The sequence below is a fragment of the Macrobrachium nipponense genome, chromosome 33 (genome assembly GCF_015104395.2).
Source record: "Macrobrachium nipponense isolate FS-2020 chromosome 33, ASM1510439v2, whole genome shotgun sequence".
NCBI classification, from domain to species: Eukaryota; Metazoa; Arthropoda; class Malacostraca; order Decapoda; family Palaemonidae; genus Macrobrachium; species Macrobrachium nipponense.
The window spans coordinates 42724723-42741271 of NC_087219.1; the positions used below are offsets into that span (position 1 = coordinate 42724723).

A 16549-nucleotide genomic window follows, 5' to 3' on the forward strand; every position below is an offset into this window, starting at 1 on the left:
GAAGGAAGAGTTGAAACCCGCCGAAGCTCTCTCTTCCACTGCTCTTTAGGCCATGCCGGCATTCCATGCAAGGATTCGTTATAGTACAAAAATTAGAACAGCACCTGCTACACGTGATGTGGGGATTGGTCACCGCAAAGACAAAAAACGAGGACACGTGAAACCTGGAATTCTGGGGCACACACGTTGACAAGGCCGAGAAGGAGCAAAAGAGGCCATAATATCAGCCACCCACACACACACACACTAAACACAAACGAAACAGGCAATGAACCGGGTAAAGGCCGAGAGAGGTTGACCACGACTCTCACCCAGGCGGTTAAAGAAAAGACTGACGTGGTGGCGTAGGTGCAGTGTCCTTGACCACTCTTCACATGATCTATGCATGAGTTGCCAGATATCACAAGATTCCTAGCTTTCATCTGCTTTTTAACCGGATCCAGCTAGTTGCTAGAAATTATCCTTTTGTTAAGACCAAAGGTTTGTTCATGTATGAACTATATCATACTATTAAGTATTTGTAATTTTTTTCTTTAAACTGGCAGGTATATTGCTTCTTTTGCATTTTAGCACCAGCGATTTTCTGTCTCCTTATCTCTCACCTTGACCTAGCTAGAATTAAAAGTTCCTGTCGTGTTGGCTTTTGCATAAAAAGAAATTTTGTTCATGAAACTTACCTGTCAGATATATATATAGCTGTATTTTTCCGAATCCGACAGAAATTTAAACACTTACGACACACGCAGTGGGAGTCAGGTGGTTAGTACCCATTCCCGCCGCTGGGAGGCGGGTATCAGGAATCATTCCCATTTTCTATTCATAATTTTTCTGTCGCCGGTGCTGAAAACACCTGTTTGCAGCACCTCCGTCCAGATTTTGGAAACTTACTAGCTACTTGAGTATCCCTTTTGGTTTTTCTTTGGTATCTGAATTGGATCGGTGGCTTGGCACACGTTGACTTTGGTTTGATTTGAATTTGGTATTGATTTTTCTTTGATCAAGATGTCAGGGTCTAGTTCTGCTAGCGCTAGATTTTGTTCTATGTCCGAATGTAGAGGTAGGCTACTGAAAGCTTCAGTAGACCCACATTCTGTTTGTAAAGTTTGCAGGGGGAATGAATGTACGTTTGAAAGTCGTTGTAAGGAGTGTGAAAGATTAACAGAGTCGGAATGGAAGGCGTATGAAACCTATCTTAAGAAACTTGAGCGAGATAGGTTAAGGAGGTCTTCCTCCAGGAGTGTTTCAGGTAGGCAAGATTTAAATTATTCTCCTGCTAACCCTCCTTCTGTAGATTATGCTCCTACCCCTGTAGTGTTGCCTCCGGCCCCTGAGACAGTGTCGGTAGAAGGTAATACATTATCGCTAATTCTTGAATCGATTCGTAACTTAGAATCAAAAGTGTTAGCTCTGGAGAGCAAAAGTGAAGAGAAGTGCAGTGAAAGTGCCCCTTGTGTAGTGGAGGGTGCGTCAGATCGGCCTCATTCCGCCTCTAGACCTAGACCGCTGCTTGACTCCCAGATTACGGGGAGAGAGCATGTCGAAAGTCGAAGGAGGGTTACGAGGAACCCCCACCGATCTGGCGTGCCTTCGGCAGCTTCTGACGAACCTACCCAGACTGCCAAGGAGCGTGCGCGTGCACGTCTTCTCAAGGAGTGCTTTTCTTCTTCTGAAGCTTCCTCCCCGCGCAAGGGGTGGAGCTCTCATACCGCATCACGTCCGCTGAAAAGGACGGCTCGCGTTCGGGACGCTTCACGTCCAAGTTGTTCTCCGGAACTTTGCTCGTCGCCTGATAGTGCGTTTGCTGCTTTTCCTCCGCAGAAGAAGCGTAAGGATTATTCGGAGGCGGAGTCTTCCCTAGATGTTTCTTTCGAGCGCCGCAGTCGCTCTAAGGTGCGTGAAGTGGCGGTTCCTGGGAGTAGCAAGAAGGCGTCCCTCGCCACTCGCCTGCTCACAGGATCAGCCCCTCCCCAGAAAAGGAGGCTTCACCTACAAGCAAGATTCTCCAGTCTCTTCAGCAGCAACTTCGAGATGTTTTTTCCTTCGAGAGAGACTGTTCCACGTCGCCGTAAGAAGGATGACAATCTTCCTGTGAAGAGGTCGAGGCGTTCTCCCTCTCCCTCTCCGTCGCTCGTCTCTCTCTCCGTTTGAGTCTCCCTCTAGAGTTCGTCTGCTCCCCAGCAACTTTCTAGAGGAGGCGAGAAATTCGTTTCTCGCTCTCGTGAAGCGGTTGTTTCCGCTGCTACGAAACTTGTGGTTAAGAAGCGCGTTTCTTTAGATGCCGAGCGCGCTTCTGTGAAAGTCAAACGCGCTTTAGTGGACGCCGAGCGTGACTCGGTGCAAGTTTCGCGAGCGCCAGTGGACGCTCAGCGAGTTTTAGTGGACGCTCGGCGCGCACCAGTGGACGCTCGGCGCGCACCAGTGGACGCTCGGCGCGCACCAGTGGACGCTCAGCGCGCACCAGTGGACGCCAGGTGTACACCTGCGGCGTTTGAGCGCGCTTCAGTCGGCGCCAGTAGATTGGCTTCGGACGCCAAACGCGCGCCTACGGACGTCAGTTTTCCACTTCCGCAAGCAGGCACAAGCGGAGGCGGGAACTCTCCTGTTCGCCGCTCTTTCTCTTTTGAGAAAGCTCGGGACTCTTCTTTACTTCCTCCGACTTCTCCAGTGTCTGAAGAGGAAATTAGTGACGCTTTCGTCGAAGTGGACGAAGAACAGCAGTTGGCTCCAGTTTCGACGGACTACAAGGTTTTGACTCGTTTGCTACAGTCAGTCTTTGCAGACACTTTCCAACCTGAAGCTCCACGTACTCCTCCCTCTCAGTTTTCGTCTTCCAAAGCTACTAAGATCTCGGGCTTTGTGAGAATGAAGAAGTCGCTTTCTACGAAGCAAGCTTTTAGAAAGGTCCATGATTGGATGGAAAAGAGGAAAGCTTCAGGCAAGACTTCTTTCGCTTTACCACCTTCAAGACTCGGTGGCAAAGCTGGTATGTGGTATGAGACGGGAGAAAACGTCGGAGTTAAGCTTCCAGCCTCAGCTCAAGGAGACTTTGGTAGTATTGTAGACGCCACCAGAAGATCTTTTCTGTCTTCCTCGAAGGTCTCTTGGACACATAGTGAGTTAGACTTTCACCTTAAAGGCCTCTTCAGGACACTAGAGGTCTTAATTTTCTTGACTGGTGCCTGGGGAGTATTGGATGCCAGGTCCAGGAGTTCTGATTCCATCAGTCTGGGGGAGCTGTCCAGTGTATTGTCTTGCATGGACAAGGCCGTCAGGGATGGTTCTGAGGAATTGGCTGCTCATTTCAGCACGGGACTGCTTAAGAAAAGAGCACTTTTTTTGCAATTTTACTGCAAAGTCGGTCTCACCAGCGCAAAAAGCGGATCTTCTTTTCGCTCCTTTCTCAGAACATCTCTTCCCCCAGTCTATGGTAAAGGACATAGCTGCCAGTCTCCAGGAGAAAGCAACCCAAGACCTTCTGGCACAGTCTTCTAGGAAGCCTACTACTTCTTCGTCTTCTGGGTCCTCTGCTTTGAAGAAATCGAAGCCCTTTCGATCCGCTTCTTCCTCGAAGCCAGCCCCTCGAGGAAGAGGCTCTTTCAGAGGCAAGACTCCCGCTCCTTCCAAGAGCAAGAAGTGAGAGGGAAGTCCTTCAGACACCGGTAGGAGCCAGGCTTCTACATTTCGCGAAAGCTTAGGGAAGAGAGAGGTGCCGACGCTTGGTCTCTGGGACATTGTCAAGAAGGGGTACAGAATTCCTTTCCTGATGTTACCCCCGCTGTCTTCGACACCAAAGGATTTGTCTCCGTCGTATCAGGGAGAAAAGCAGAAAGTGCTTCACGATCTACTAGATCAAATGATCGAGAAGCAGGCAGTGGAACAGGTCTTCGACCGGGGAGTTCTCCGGGGTTTTACAACCGTCTGTTCCTAGTGCCGAAGCAGTCAGGGGGGTGGCGCCCCGTTCTGGATGTCAGCAGTCCCCTAAATCGCTTCGTTACCAAGCAGAAGTTCAAGATGGAGACACCTCAATCCGTGCTTGCAGCTTTAAGACCGGGGGATTGGATGGTCTCGTTAGACCTTCAGGACGCATACTTTCACGTCCCCATCCATCCCCGATCAAGGAAATACCTGCGGTTTGTCCTGAAAGGGAAGATTTTCCAATTCAGGGCACTCTGCTTCGGTCTCAGCACGGCGCCGATGGTGTTCACCGTTCTTATGAAGAACGTTGCGAGGTGGCTCCATCTTGCGGAAATAAGGATCTCTCTCTACCTAGACGACTGGCTTATTCGAGCCTCATCGCAAGACAGGTGTCTGAAGGACCTTCACACGACTCTGTCGTTAGCGAGGTTCCCTGGGACTTCTGGTGAATCTCGAGAAGTCGCATCTGACTCCTTCTCAATCCTTAGTCTATCTTGGGGATTCAGATGGACTCAGTGGCTTTTCGGGCTTTTCCGTCCAGGGGCGACAACTTCAATGCCTGGACAAAGTGTCGGCCTTTCTAGGGAAGGAAACATGCTCGGTGAGGGAATGGATGAGTCTGCTGGGGACCATTTCCTCACTGGAGAAGTTTGTTTCTCTGGGAAGGTTGCACCTCCGACCACTTCAGTTCTTCCTCTCAAGCAATTGGTCACGCAAACAGGATCTAGAAGAGGTCTTGTTTTTGACGGAAGAAGTGAAAAAGCACCTCAAATGGTGTTGGATCCAAAGAAGCTTGCGGAAGGACTTTCGCTCAAGCTTCGGAACCCCGACCTAGTGTTGTTCTCCGACGCGTCCTCCACGGGTTGGGGAGCAACACTGGGAGGGAGAGAAGTGTCAGGCACCTGGAGAGGGGAACAGGTGTCCTGGCACATCAATCTAAAAGAACTTTCAGCGGTTTACCTTGCTCTAAGGTTCTTCGAGGAGGAAGTCTCCAGCAAAGTGGTTCAGATAAACTCGGACAACACCACAGCCTTGGCATACCTCAGGAAACAGGGGGGAACTCACTCTCCTTCTCTGTTCGTCATCGCGAGGAATATCCTGATTTGGGCGAAGTCGCAAAACGTCACGATTCTGACAAGATTTGTGTCAGGCGTGGAAAACGTGCGAGCGGACCTTCTCAGTCGGCAAGGACAGCTTCTGCCGACGGAATGGACCCTTCATCAGGAAGTATGCCAGGCGCTATGGAAGCTGTGGACGGGGACGTCCTCATGTGGACGTTTTCGCAACTTCCCGAACGAAGAGACTTCCGCTGTATTGCTCCCCAGTTTCTGGCCCGGGAGCAGTGGCAGTAGACGCCCTACTGTGGAATTGGTCGGGACTAGACATTTACGCTTTTCCCCCATTCAAAATCCTCGGGGAAGTAATGAGGAAGTTCGCTGCATCAGAAGGAGCGAGAATGACCCTCATCGCCCCCTTCTGGCCAGCGGTCGACTGGTTCACGGAGGTGATGTCCTTCCTAGTAGACTTTCCAAGGACTCTGCCCCTAAGGAAAGATCTATCAGACAGCCCCACTTCGAGAGGTACCACAAAAACCTCCTCGCTCTGAGTCTGACTGCGTTCAGACTATCAAGAAGTTGGCCAGAGCAAGGGGTTTTTCAAGACCTGTGGCAACGGCGATTGCCACCGCAAGGAGGCCCTCCTCAATCGCAGTTTACCAATCAAAGTGGGCTGTCTTTAGAAGTTGGTGCAGAAGGAAGGGCATTCCTCCACCTCAACCTCTGTGAGCCAGATAGCAGATTTCCTTCTTCACCTTAGGAAAGAAGCGAAACTAGCCGTTCCCACGATTAAAGGCTACAGAAGCGTGCTTTTCTGTGGTCTTCAGACATAGAGGACTCGACTTAGCGAATGATAGAGACATTCATGATCTCATTAGATCATTTGAGACTGTGAAAGTTCTCCAACCTAAAGTACCATCGTGGAACTTAGACGTGGTACTGAAGTTTCTCATGTCGAGTCAATTTGAACCGCTCCATTTAGCCTTGCTTAGGAATCTTATTAAGAAGACCATTTTCCTAACCGCTCTGGCGACGGCGAAGAGGGTTAGCGAAATTCAAGTCATAAGCAAGCATATTGGGTTCAAGGATCATAGTGCAGTTTGTTCCCCTTAAGTCCTACGTTCTTAGCAAAGAACGAGAACCCTTCCAACCCTTGGCCGAGGACGTTCGAGATCAAAGGGTTGTCGGAGCTAGTGGGACCTGAAGCTGAGAGAGTCCTGTGTCCTGTCAGGGCTCTCAAGTTTTATTTGCAGAGAACCAGAGCATGCAGAGGTTCTTCGGAGAACTTGTGGTGCTCTGTGAAAAAACCAGATCTTCCGATGTCGAAGAATGCACTGGGCGTTCTTCTTAAGAAGTACGGTTAAGGAAGCCCATGAAAAGTGTAGTGAAAGTGACATGGAGCTTCTGAAAGTGAAAGCCCACGAGTTGAGGGCTATTGCTACTTCGGTGGCTTTTCACAAAAATATGGCAATCAAAGATATTTTGGGCGCCACTTATTGGCGAAGCAATTCGGTGTTCGCTTCACACTACCTGCGGGAGGTGAAAGCAACATACGAAAATTGTTACTCGCTCGGACCATACGTCGCTGCAGACACGTGTTTTGGGGCAGGAGGTAGCGCTCATCCTATCCTTTAATGGTTTAGGGGAGTTTTTAACTTGTGTTATGGTTGTGGGGTTGACCGCCTGCGGCGGATCTCCCTTCCATTAGCTTAGTCTATGTGGGATACTTTTGGTAGGCTACGCCAGGTGGTTTGGTTTTACTTCATTGCCCTCATTTGTATGGTCAATGGTCTAGTCACGTCGTGGTCTCGCCCCTGTTGACAGATCATCTGGAGTGCACCAGCTATATAGGTCTCTACCTCGCTGGCAACTCTAGTAGCACAAGCAGACTTACGCGGCAGTAACCACGAAGTCAGCTATGCTAACAGGTAAGGAATCAAGATATCAATTATCTGCATATATATGTTTCCTAAAATCTTCTATTCTGTCTACTCCCACCACCAAAGGTGGGATTCAGCTATATATATATCTGACAGGTAAGTTTCATGAACAAAATGATATTGTAATGATACAATTAAGTTTGTTCATACTTACCTGGCAGATAATATTAATCAAGTACCCACCCACCTCCCCTCAGGAGACAGTGGAAATAAAAAATTATGAATAGAAAATGGGAATGATTCCTGATACCCGCCTCCCAGCGGCGGGAATGGGTACTAACCACCTGACTCCCACTGCGTGTGTCGTAAGTGTTTAAATTTCTGTCGGATTCGGAAAAATACAGCTACATATATATATATCTGCCAGGTAAGTATGAACAAACTTAATTGTATCATTACAATATCATTTTTATTATTCAAATATCTTTTCAGATTTTGTCACTGAATGCTAAATTAGAATACATACTGAATTAAATTCTTTTGTTGTGCTCATCATTCAATATTGCTTGACAAAGGTGCATATCCATATACGTACTGTGCTTTTAACTGTGGTAGTTGCTACTGTTGTTATAAGAACATCTGAGGGACTTGTTGCAAGGATAAGGTTTGCAGCATTAAGTATTTATTAGATACATAGATATCTGCTGCAATCATTAGCCTTCTGTCCTCTTTGGATACTGAACAGAGTGGAAACTTTACAGTAAACTTAGCAAAAGACTGTATATCTTATACTTATCTGTAGTGAAAAGTAAAGAGCATATGTACTGTCATTACAGTGAGTGGTGTATAGGTCAGTTGTTGTTACTCATCATACAGATCCATACAATTTGTCAAAGTACTATGTATTAGAAAAGCTTTACTTCCATGACTCTCCAAACTTACCGAGTAATAGTGAGTGAAAGATGCTTTAGGTTTGTTTGTGTTGATTGTGTCCTCATCGAGCCGGTGGTAGAGGATTTGCTCATCGCGTGAATACCTATGAACATAAAATTAAAGTTTCTCGAGCAACAAAAAGCTTATGCAATAGTTAATATGTGGATGCTGTTGAAATTTGAAGCTTATTATTCCTTTTATATAAGATAAAAAGGAAGCAGATGGTATGTATAAAATAACTTGCACTTTTGATAAACTGGACTTACGACAGGACATCATTATCGCTTCCAGTGCCATGTAAAGCAAAGGGTTTGACCACATGTCTTTCATATGATTTTGCTTTCACAGATCTCTGCTCATCCCCACCCCCATCTAATGGTTCAATTTAAGAAGTGTTTCACCAGAACACACTCATCACATACTACCAAGATACCTCCATTACTGTGTCTTGGACATACATGGTATAAAAGGGTTGTAGTGGAGGTCGTTGTTTACCCCCAAATGTGTTGTCCTGTGGCTTTTATATCTTGTTTTATTGGCTCCCCATAGTCTCATCTCTTTTCATTTGGCAGTCCAAAAAAGCATATTTGTCCCTTTGTAGATCTTTTACTGGAAATTATTTTTTCATTATTAAAATTGACCAGTCAGTATTGGAGGAGATCATTTTTAGACTTTTAAAAATGAAGGTTTATATGAGTTAATGTGTGATTGTGTTATTGTTAATTCAAGCAACTGGCACTCTCTCTTGCTTTGGGCACCAGGTACCCCTGTCATCTCTTACACTGGAAGGTAAAACTCTCATACTGCATCTTTATCTTTCAATTAACTAGATATTAATTTGTGTACATATATACATCAATAGCTACTATGTCAAGGATTTTGGAGAGGGGCATGACTGCAACTCTGGCAGTGATACTGCATACTAAGAAAAATTTCAGCTTTTTACCATAAAAACTGCATTATATTTTGATTTCCATTTAGGCATTGTTTGGGTTTAACATAATCTGAGAGAAAATGATAAAAAAAAAATTGGCTTTTGAGTAAACTTTTAACCTATTTTATGGGATGCCAATCCCAATATGGATACATTCTTTCAGCTTACTGTATTAGAATGGACATGGTTGAATGATCTAGGTAAATTGCAAGTTATAATTATGTATATGATCATGATTCATTATTCTTAAATTATGTAAATTGTGAACTTAAGGCAAGTCATAAAGATAACTCATTCTTCCTATAAAATCTTTTGTGCATCTGTGCTCATGAACTTCTTTATAATATGCAATAGTGCTATGCTCTATGCATAGTAGTGCAAGGCGTGCAATATCAGCTAAAAAAGCTTAGAAGTGCTTGCAAATATATATGTATAAACATGCAGTCAACACATAGAATGTACATCAAGAATTGCTGTATGTCACTCGTGTAATGTATGTAGGTGTACATAAATGATTTTAGCACAGCATTTATCCAATACGTACATATAAATACTTTATTGCCCAAGAATACACTTACTTTAATGTTTGGTGCTGGTACCTAGATCTTTGAATGTTTGTTTGTGGCTAGTTTTGGGATTGTTCTTAGTTCATAAATATTTACCCTTGGAGTTTCAGCTTCGCTTCTGCTAACAACTGAATTTTTGAACTTTGGTGATTATCCTGTGCATCCAGTTCAATGCCTTCTCCTGCTGCCTCCACATTAACTGTCAGCAATGTTGATGATATGGCATCTGTTACCTGCCTTGGGTCAATTAAAACTGATATGGCATCCTGGAAAGAAAATATTTTGCTCTAAGTTTAGTGACTGAAGCCATACAGAGTTGTCAAACAGGGGCTTCATGTAATATATCAAGAGAAGGGCGAGGGGAGATACAACATAGTGCTTTTCCTTATACCAGACATGAAGAAAGAATGAAATAGAAGGGAAGAAGGGAAAAGAATGGGATCTAACTAAAAATAAAATCTTGGACCTTCTTAAAAAAAACAGGTTTTGACTTAGGAAAAACCTATTTTTGGTAGTCGCTGTTTCGTCCTCAAAGGAGTTACCCTCCCTGGTGTGCGCCAGCGCCCCAAGGTGATCTGACTAATATCAAAGAAATATCTTTTAGCCTGGTCTTTTAGCCAGGTATTAAGCCATAATGATAAACACTATGACAAATGATAGAGTATACTGGACTCTAAAGACAAGGAGGCATTTTTTCTTGTCTTCAGCGAAAGCTGTACCCACTTTTCTTACGTCAAAACCTGTAGAAGTGACTATTGCGCATGTGCATCGGCCATCTTGTTTAATGTTCGGGCCGGCCAAAAGACCAAAAATCATTACTCTGTTGGTCAACACAGGATGCACCTTTGCCCAAATCCCATGGGTTTTTGTCAGGGAAGTGGGGGGTTTTGAGGACTCACCAGCAACTACCAAAAATAGGTTTTTCTTACGTCAAAACCTGTTTTTTGATAGTGTAGTCGCTGTTTCATCTTCAAAGGAGCATTACTAAGAAATTAACAGGTGACGAAAAACTTAAGCTCACAAATTTTCATCCCAAATATCTCAAAGTTTTAAGATTAAGTCATTTCAGGTCCAATGTCCAGCCACTAGTTTCAGTAAAAAAGATAATGAAAACACATAGGATATACTTTTAGCATAAAGTTCTATGGTGACTTACCTAAGTATGCTGGGTATGGTAGCGACCTTTACGCACCTTCCCCCAGTGATAGTCAACATACCCACCCATTAGGGAGACACTGGTTTTCTGTCATGGCCCCTATGGGGTCAGGACTAACCGTACCACTTACTGATACACAGTGCATTCGAATTTGTTCCAGTTCATGGCAGTAATGTTTTAAGAATACCGACTCTGATGACTACCCAGTACATTCAAAAACTTCAAATGATACATTTCTGAAAAAGGCCAATGATGTACTTGCTTTCCTAATATCATGTGATCTAGGAAAGGAATGTGGGTTACCCTTTTTAATGAAGGACACTAAAATTATTCTTAGCCCTTGTAGAGAGAATGGTTTGTTCGTGCTAGGATGTAGAAAAATTGGACCTTCTGAAACATTTTCTGTGACCTCTAGGTAATCCTCAAGTGCTTGAACTGGGCATAATGTTTTGTCTGCTAAACTGAGTAGTCTTATAAGAATAGGAGATTTCCTCTTTAAAGGATTCTCATTCTTGAGCAGGAATGATGGCCCAGGGGATAACAATAACTGGTTATCAGCAACTATACTTTCAAAAGAAGGTATGTAATAGACTGTGAAGCTGAGACAGAATTTCATATCTTAGTATTGCAGTGAAAGAGTCTTGAAATCATGCAAGGTGATGGTTGTTGACATCCCAAATGGGATAACTGGTTTCTTGGAGGGTTATATTGTATAAAGCCAGCTCAGAACTTGCTCTGGTCAGTGGAATACTGAGGGAATTATAACCATAACCATATAAGAGAATGTGAATCTATTATGGGTATAAGAGGAAAATTAAGGCAAAGGTAGAGGGTAAGGAAGGATGCAGATTAGAAAAATTGCCTTTTTTCAAATTTTGTCAAGACGGAAACAGGAACAAAAATCAAAATGAATTCATTGATAAAAGTACATAATGAAATATAAGGCTATTATAAGTAAATAATGACTGAAATAGAGCAAAGAATTTTATCTAAGGTATATACTGTACATACTACAAAAATGCCATTATAGTATACAGTGGTACCTCGAGATACGAAAGGCTCAACTTACAAAAAACTCGAGATACGAAAGATAATACGAAAAATTTTACGGCTCTACATACGAAAATTTTTCAAGATACGAAAGGTTGTTGGTGTAAAGTCCGAGATTTGCCTGGACCACCGATAACAGTTTTGAAACTCGCGCGCCACCAACTGAGTAGACTCGCCACCATCCTCCTGCTCTCCCATTGGTTCCTGATGCTAGTCACCGCCATAAGATCCTTCTCTCCTATTGGTCAGCATCCTTCCCATCATGCATCTACTACGTAGCAGCGTGCCTCGGCCACTCGTCCCAGCATCATTATCGTACGCACGCGGTATTCGTTCGTTCTAACGATTTTGTTTATTAACGTAAATTTGTTAGTGATTTCATTGCAGTATATGTACTTTATCGTGTTGTGTGAGAACTTTACTCTACTTATACGTAAATTACATACAGTATATAGTAGTCATGGGTCCCAAGAAAGTTGAAATTCATGGAAAGAAGAGGATGCTCTCTTTGGCGACAAAGATGGAGATTATAAAGAAGTATGAAGCTGGTATCCGATTGAGTGTGATCGCCAAGGAATACGGCCGAAATCCATCGACAATAGGCACCATCCTTAAGCAGAAGGATGTCATCAAAGCATCTGCACCTTCCAAGGGCGTCAGTATTTTGTCCAGCAAGAGGACCCACGTGCACGACGAGATGGAACGGCTGCTTCTTGTCTGGATAAAAGACATACAGATTCACCAACTATTTTTTCCCTCATAGACAGTGACATACCAACTTGTTCGGAGGGGTCTTTCCTATAAATTCAAAGTAAGATGAGAGGTCCAAGAGTTTAAGTTTGTATGGTTGATTTCAGTAACAAACGAGTCTGGTGTACCAAACAATCGACAGATGTTATATGCAAGGGCCTGTTCTTTATAGTTTTCATGCTAGGATGAACAAGGAGTATAGCTGCAGGAGATTGAGCAATAACAGGTTTGTGATAACCTAACAATCATAAAATGGTATTGTGAGAATATTTACCTTACTGCCAAGCTACAGAATTATCTTCCTAAGTTTTTTGTTGATGCCTCTATAATCTATCCACTGTATAAAGAGCTGAGTCTACCACTTTTCCCTCCCTTTTTTTCCAGGCCTGGCCACCATTAAGGCATTTAGTACTTGAAGTTACTGACCTCATTTTCCTTCTGAATTGGGTTTTTGAGCTGGCAAACAAGATGTGATCTGTCATCTTTGCTGGAAAATTCACAGTTGTGAGAAGTGGGCAAGAACAGAACAAAAGGTTTTGGTACACTGATGGAGACATTCGGCAGAAATACAGACTCTCCTGTGTTGCGGACAGAAATCTTCATTTCTGGTTGCTTGGTTCCTCCAATCACTAGGTAGTCCTCTTCCCTGAAAAAATAATGGAGATTAAAAACAATGAGAAAGTGTAAGTTTCTGTTCTATTTGTTTTTGATCAGCCTCCTTGAAGTTCTCTATACATAAAGCTTTTAATAGATCTGAGTAACAAAAGGACTGTTGGTGTTACGGCCTCTGAGAGAGGTCCGCTTCAGGTTCGATATGAAATAAACAAAAAAAAATTCAACACCAACAGTTGAAACTGGGGATACGAAGATAGAAAGAAACACTAACAGAACAAAGGTTTATTTACAAGCTTACTAGCAAAGACAAATGCAGAATGGTATCTCCTATTTACATAAAAAGGTAAAATCTTACAATGCGTGAACTAGGGGAACAGTGAGGTAATTCAAATACTTGCTTGCGACCTCTAGCAGAATGTCTCTTCTGTGAAGTCTCGCTCAACGTCGAAATAACTTGGTCGTCCACTCCTGAAGACGACTTGACCAGAATTCAACTAACCCTTGAGCGACTTTTCCTTTGATCCTTCGTCCTGGTTTTTTCTTCTCTTATCTTTCTCTGATGAACTCTGCTGCTGATCTCTCACTGATAATCTGATCTGTGGCTCTTACTGAGGATCTCTCTGTGTGACTAACTAATGATCTGATCTTCTCCTACTTCGTCCGTCGTATTTATACAGCATTCTGGGGGTGGGGCCTACGGCGAGCGTCACAGACTCCCGAGATTACCGGAACGATTTAGGAGTTTTTCGATGAAGTATTGCAACAGAAGTCGCAGCGTTTCTCACGACACTTCGGCGCCTGTCAAGTTCCACAAAACTCCTGCCAATTCTAGAACCATCATGAGAACAGGCGCCTCCCACACGGGCGTGAATGCCTCTTTGCTGCAGACCTCGAAGATGCGTTTTCCTTTCCTTTATCTTTCTTTGCTATACAGCAATTATCATTACAGTTGATTTTATAGATGTAACATGCCAAGTAATTACATTGTTTACAGTTTCACTTGCTGGCAGCTTAAAAATTTTGAAAATAGTAGTATCGGTGTAATTAACTAGCCCCACCCACTTTCAGGGTAAGAGAGGAACAACTTCAGGAAGGAATTCCATTGTTTTTTGCTGGCTCTCGACTGAAGTTTGGTTGTGAGTGGTCTGCTTAGATTTTGAATTAAAACACTTTGCCTTTGGAAAGTTATTTGGTGAAGTATTGGTAGCCACAGCTTTGTTGTTATTTTGTCTAGTTCTCTAATAGAGATAATTATTTTGCAATATTTGGACTTATTCTCGATTTTGACTCCTTTTAAGATGGAGTTGTGACTTTTCAAGATGTCTGACACTAGTGCTGCTAGCATAAGGTATTATAGCAATGGCTACAATACTAGACTTACTAAAGAGAAGTATGATTCACACACCTTGTGTATAGAGTGTAGGGTACAGGAGTGTTCAGTTGACAAAACTTGTGAAAAATGTTCCGAGTGGGTTGCTAAAAAGTTGAAGGTTTTGGGTTCCCATTTAGCTAAGCTACATAGACAGGGATAGGAAATGTAAGGCAGCTGCTAGAGCTGAGACATTGATGGCAGATTCTAGGACTGTAGATAATTCAGGTAAGTCTTCTATATTGATAATACAGTATTCCTAATGTTTCTGTGCCTGCTCCTGCTGTCACCTGTTCCCAGTCCTTCGACTATTCAATTCAGCTCCCCTTCTTCCGAACCTGACCCCTTTGCCATCGAGTTAGAAATTGTGTGTAATTTTAAAGCTAAGATGGTGTTAATTGTAGATACAGTGACTCAGTTGGTTATTCCAATGCGTGTCCTTATGGATGAAGAAGAAGATAATAAAAGGGTTAGTGAAGAAACAGTGGAGGAGGTGGCTGTTCGTCCCACCGACGCTCCTAGGCAAAGGTCACTGGCTTACTCCCCTGCATCTGGAAGCAGTCATATCAGAGGCCATAGGAAGGTTGGTGGGGTCTGCCCACGGACAGTATCCCCACAGTCGGACATGTAGCAGTGTCCCAGGTCGTGATGAAGGATGGCCTTTGGGAAGGCATCCAGAAGAAAGTGCATAGGCTGTCTTCAAGTTCTGAGGCTTCCAGGCCTGAGAAGAAGCACCAGTGGAGCTTTAGTGATGAATCTCGGCCATTGAAAAGGACTGCGTCAGACTCTGTCCTCTCCCAACCAATGCCTTATAAGAAATTTAGAGAGCCACTGCAGCCTTCATGTAGTTTCTGGGACTCCCTGGAACGTTTTTCTCTGGAACTGCCTGTGAAGGAACCCAGGAGTTTGTCTGCCCCAAAACGTTCCTGTTAATCTCAAGAGCTCCAAATGGCGCCAGCGTACCCAGTGGCGCCTGACTAAGTGCCCAATGACACCTGAGCACCCTGTGGTGCATGAGCAGCTAAGCTTTTAGGAACCAGTCAGTGTCCAGTAGCACCCGAGCGGCCAGTAGCACCTGAGCGGCCAGTAGTGCCTGAGCACCTAGTAGCACCCGAGCAGCTAGTAGTACCTGCGCCCAGTAGTGCTAGATTCTCTAGCTTTGCCTGAGCTAGGTTTAGCTTCTCAGTGCTCTCCATTATGTGAGCACCCTATAGTGCCCAAAGTGCAGCACACAAGTAGAATTTGCCTTCTTTGGAATGCTCTGCATATTCTCCGACGCGTTTGGTACCAATGCCAAACTTTTGGTGACAGCTATTCCATCCACTTCTCCAGATCCTTTGCTGTTTCCTATTCAGTGTCAGTTATCGGATATCATGAGTTTGCTTCAGAAATGTCCTACTTCTAACCAGGAGCCTAGGACTCTGCAGTTATTTCCTGTTTCTTCAGAGGAGGATACAGTACATAGTGAGGAGGATAGTATGAATCAACACTTATGTGGCCTTACTGAAGTATTTACTGCATAACTTCCCGGGTTTCTTCTCACCTGCAGTTCCTCTCGTAGTAGCCATCTTGCTTGGTGAGACGTACCCGCGTGAAGTCAGATTAATCAACAGATATCACAAGTTTAACATACGACTAGAATTTGAGAAATATCTAGAAGTGTTCGTGAACTATCGGTGATAAGATTAGTGTGAAAATAGTAGGATAAAGCGTCTTCTAAGTTAGTTTATCAAGTGTAATACTATAAATCAGATCAAGATGGCAGTAAGTTCCAACTGCGGGAAGAGGTGGCGTAATTTGGCGTGTTTAGCAGATTCACAATACGTATGAATAGTAGCAGGAAGGGAACTGGCATTTCTCATCTATGAAATCAGCAACAGTCCTAACCAAAAAGATACAAAAGCATTCATAGATATATTAGAAGGATATAATCCTTCAAACTGGAACAAATCTAATGAAAACATCTTGAAAATAATTGAAGAAGTTCCAAATAAAATCCAAGTGGTCAAGAGACTCATAAAGAAAATATACATAAACCAACATATTCCGACAAAGAAAATGAATAAGGTGAATCTTGTGAATATCCTAATTGATGCATTAGGAAAAAGAATGCCAAAAGCATGCAAACTGTGTAAGGTTTGGTATAGCATAGTCAATCCACAAAACCTAATCAGAAAATGTGCTGCATGCAACATTCCGACCCATCCACAGTGTGCTGAGGTAATACAAGATTTGAGAAAAGATACAAGAATTTTTTGTTCAACATGTCTATCATGGATAGACAATGTTATTAAATCAAGATTGAATGTACAAATAGTTGAGGATG

General features: G+C 43.6%; 1 protein-coding gene and 1 long non-coding RNA gene across 3 annotated transcripts in view; both read right to left on the reverse strand.

Annotated features, from left to right (window-relative positions):
- The window catches only part of LOC135203126 (uncharacterized), a 228735-nt gene that overhangs the window by 38100 nt on the left and 174086 nt on the right, over nucleotides 1–16549 (reverse strand). The gene's annotated exons all lie outside the window — the stretch shown is intronic.
- The window catches only part of LOC135203124 (integrin alpha-PS3-like), a 57288-nt gene continuing 48111 nt past the window's right edge, over nucleotides 7373–16549 (reverse strand). The window contains exons 15-17 of one of the 2 annotated variants that reach the window (XM_064232769.1): nucleotides 12666–12885; nucleotides 9380–9549; nucleotides 7373–7886 (exon numbers count right to left, since the gene is read on the reverse strand). In XM_064232769.1, coding sequence (XP_064088839.1) covers nucleotides 7712–7886; nucleotides 9380–9549; nucleotides 12666–12885 — 565 coding nt within the window. In that variant the 3' untranslated portion in view covers nucleotides 7373–7711. The remainder of the gene's footprint in view (nucleotides 7887–9379; nucleotides 9550–12665; nucleotides 12886–16549) is intronic. The other variant, XM_064232768.1, reaches the window with a different exon arrangement.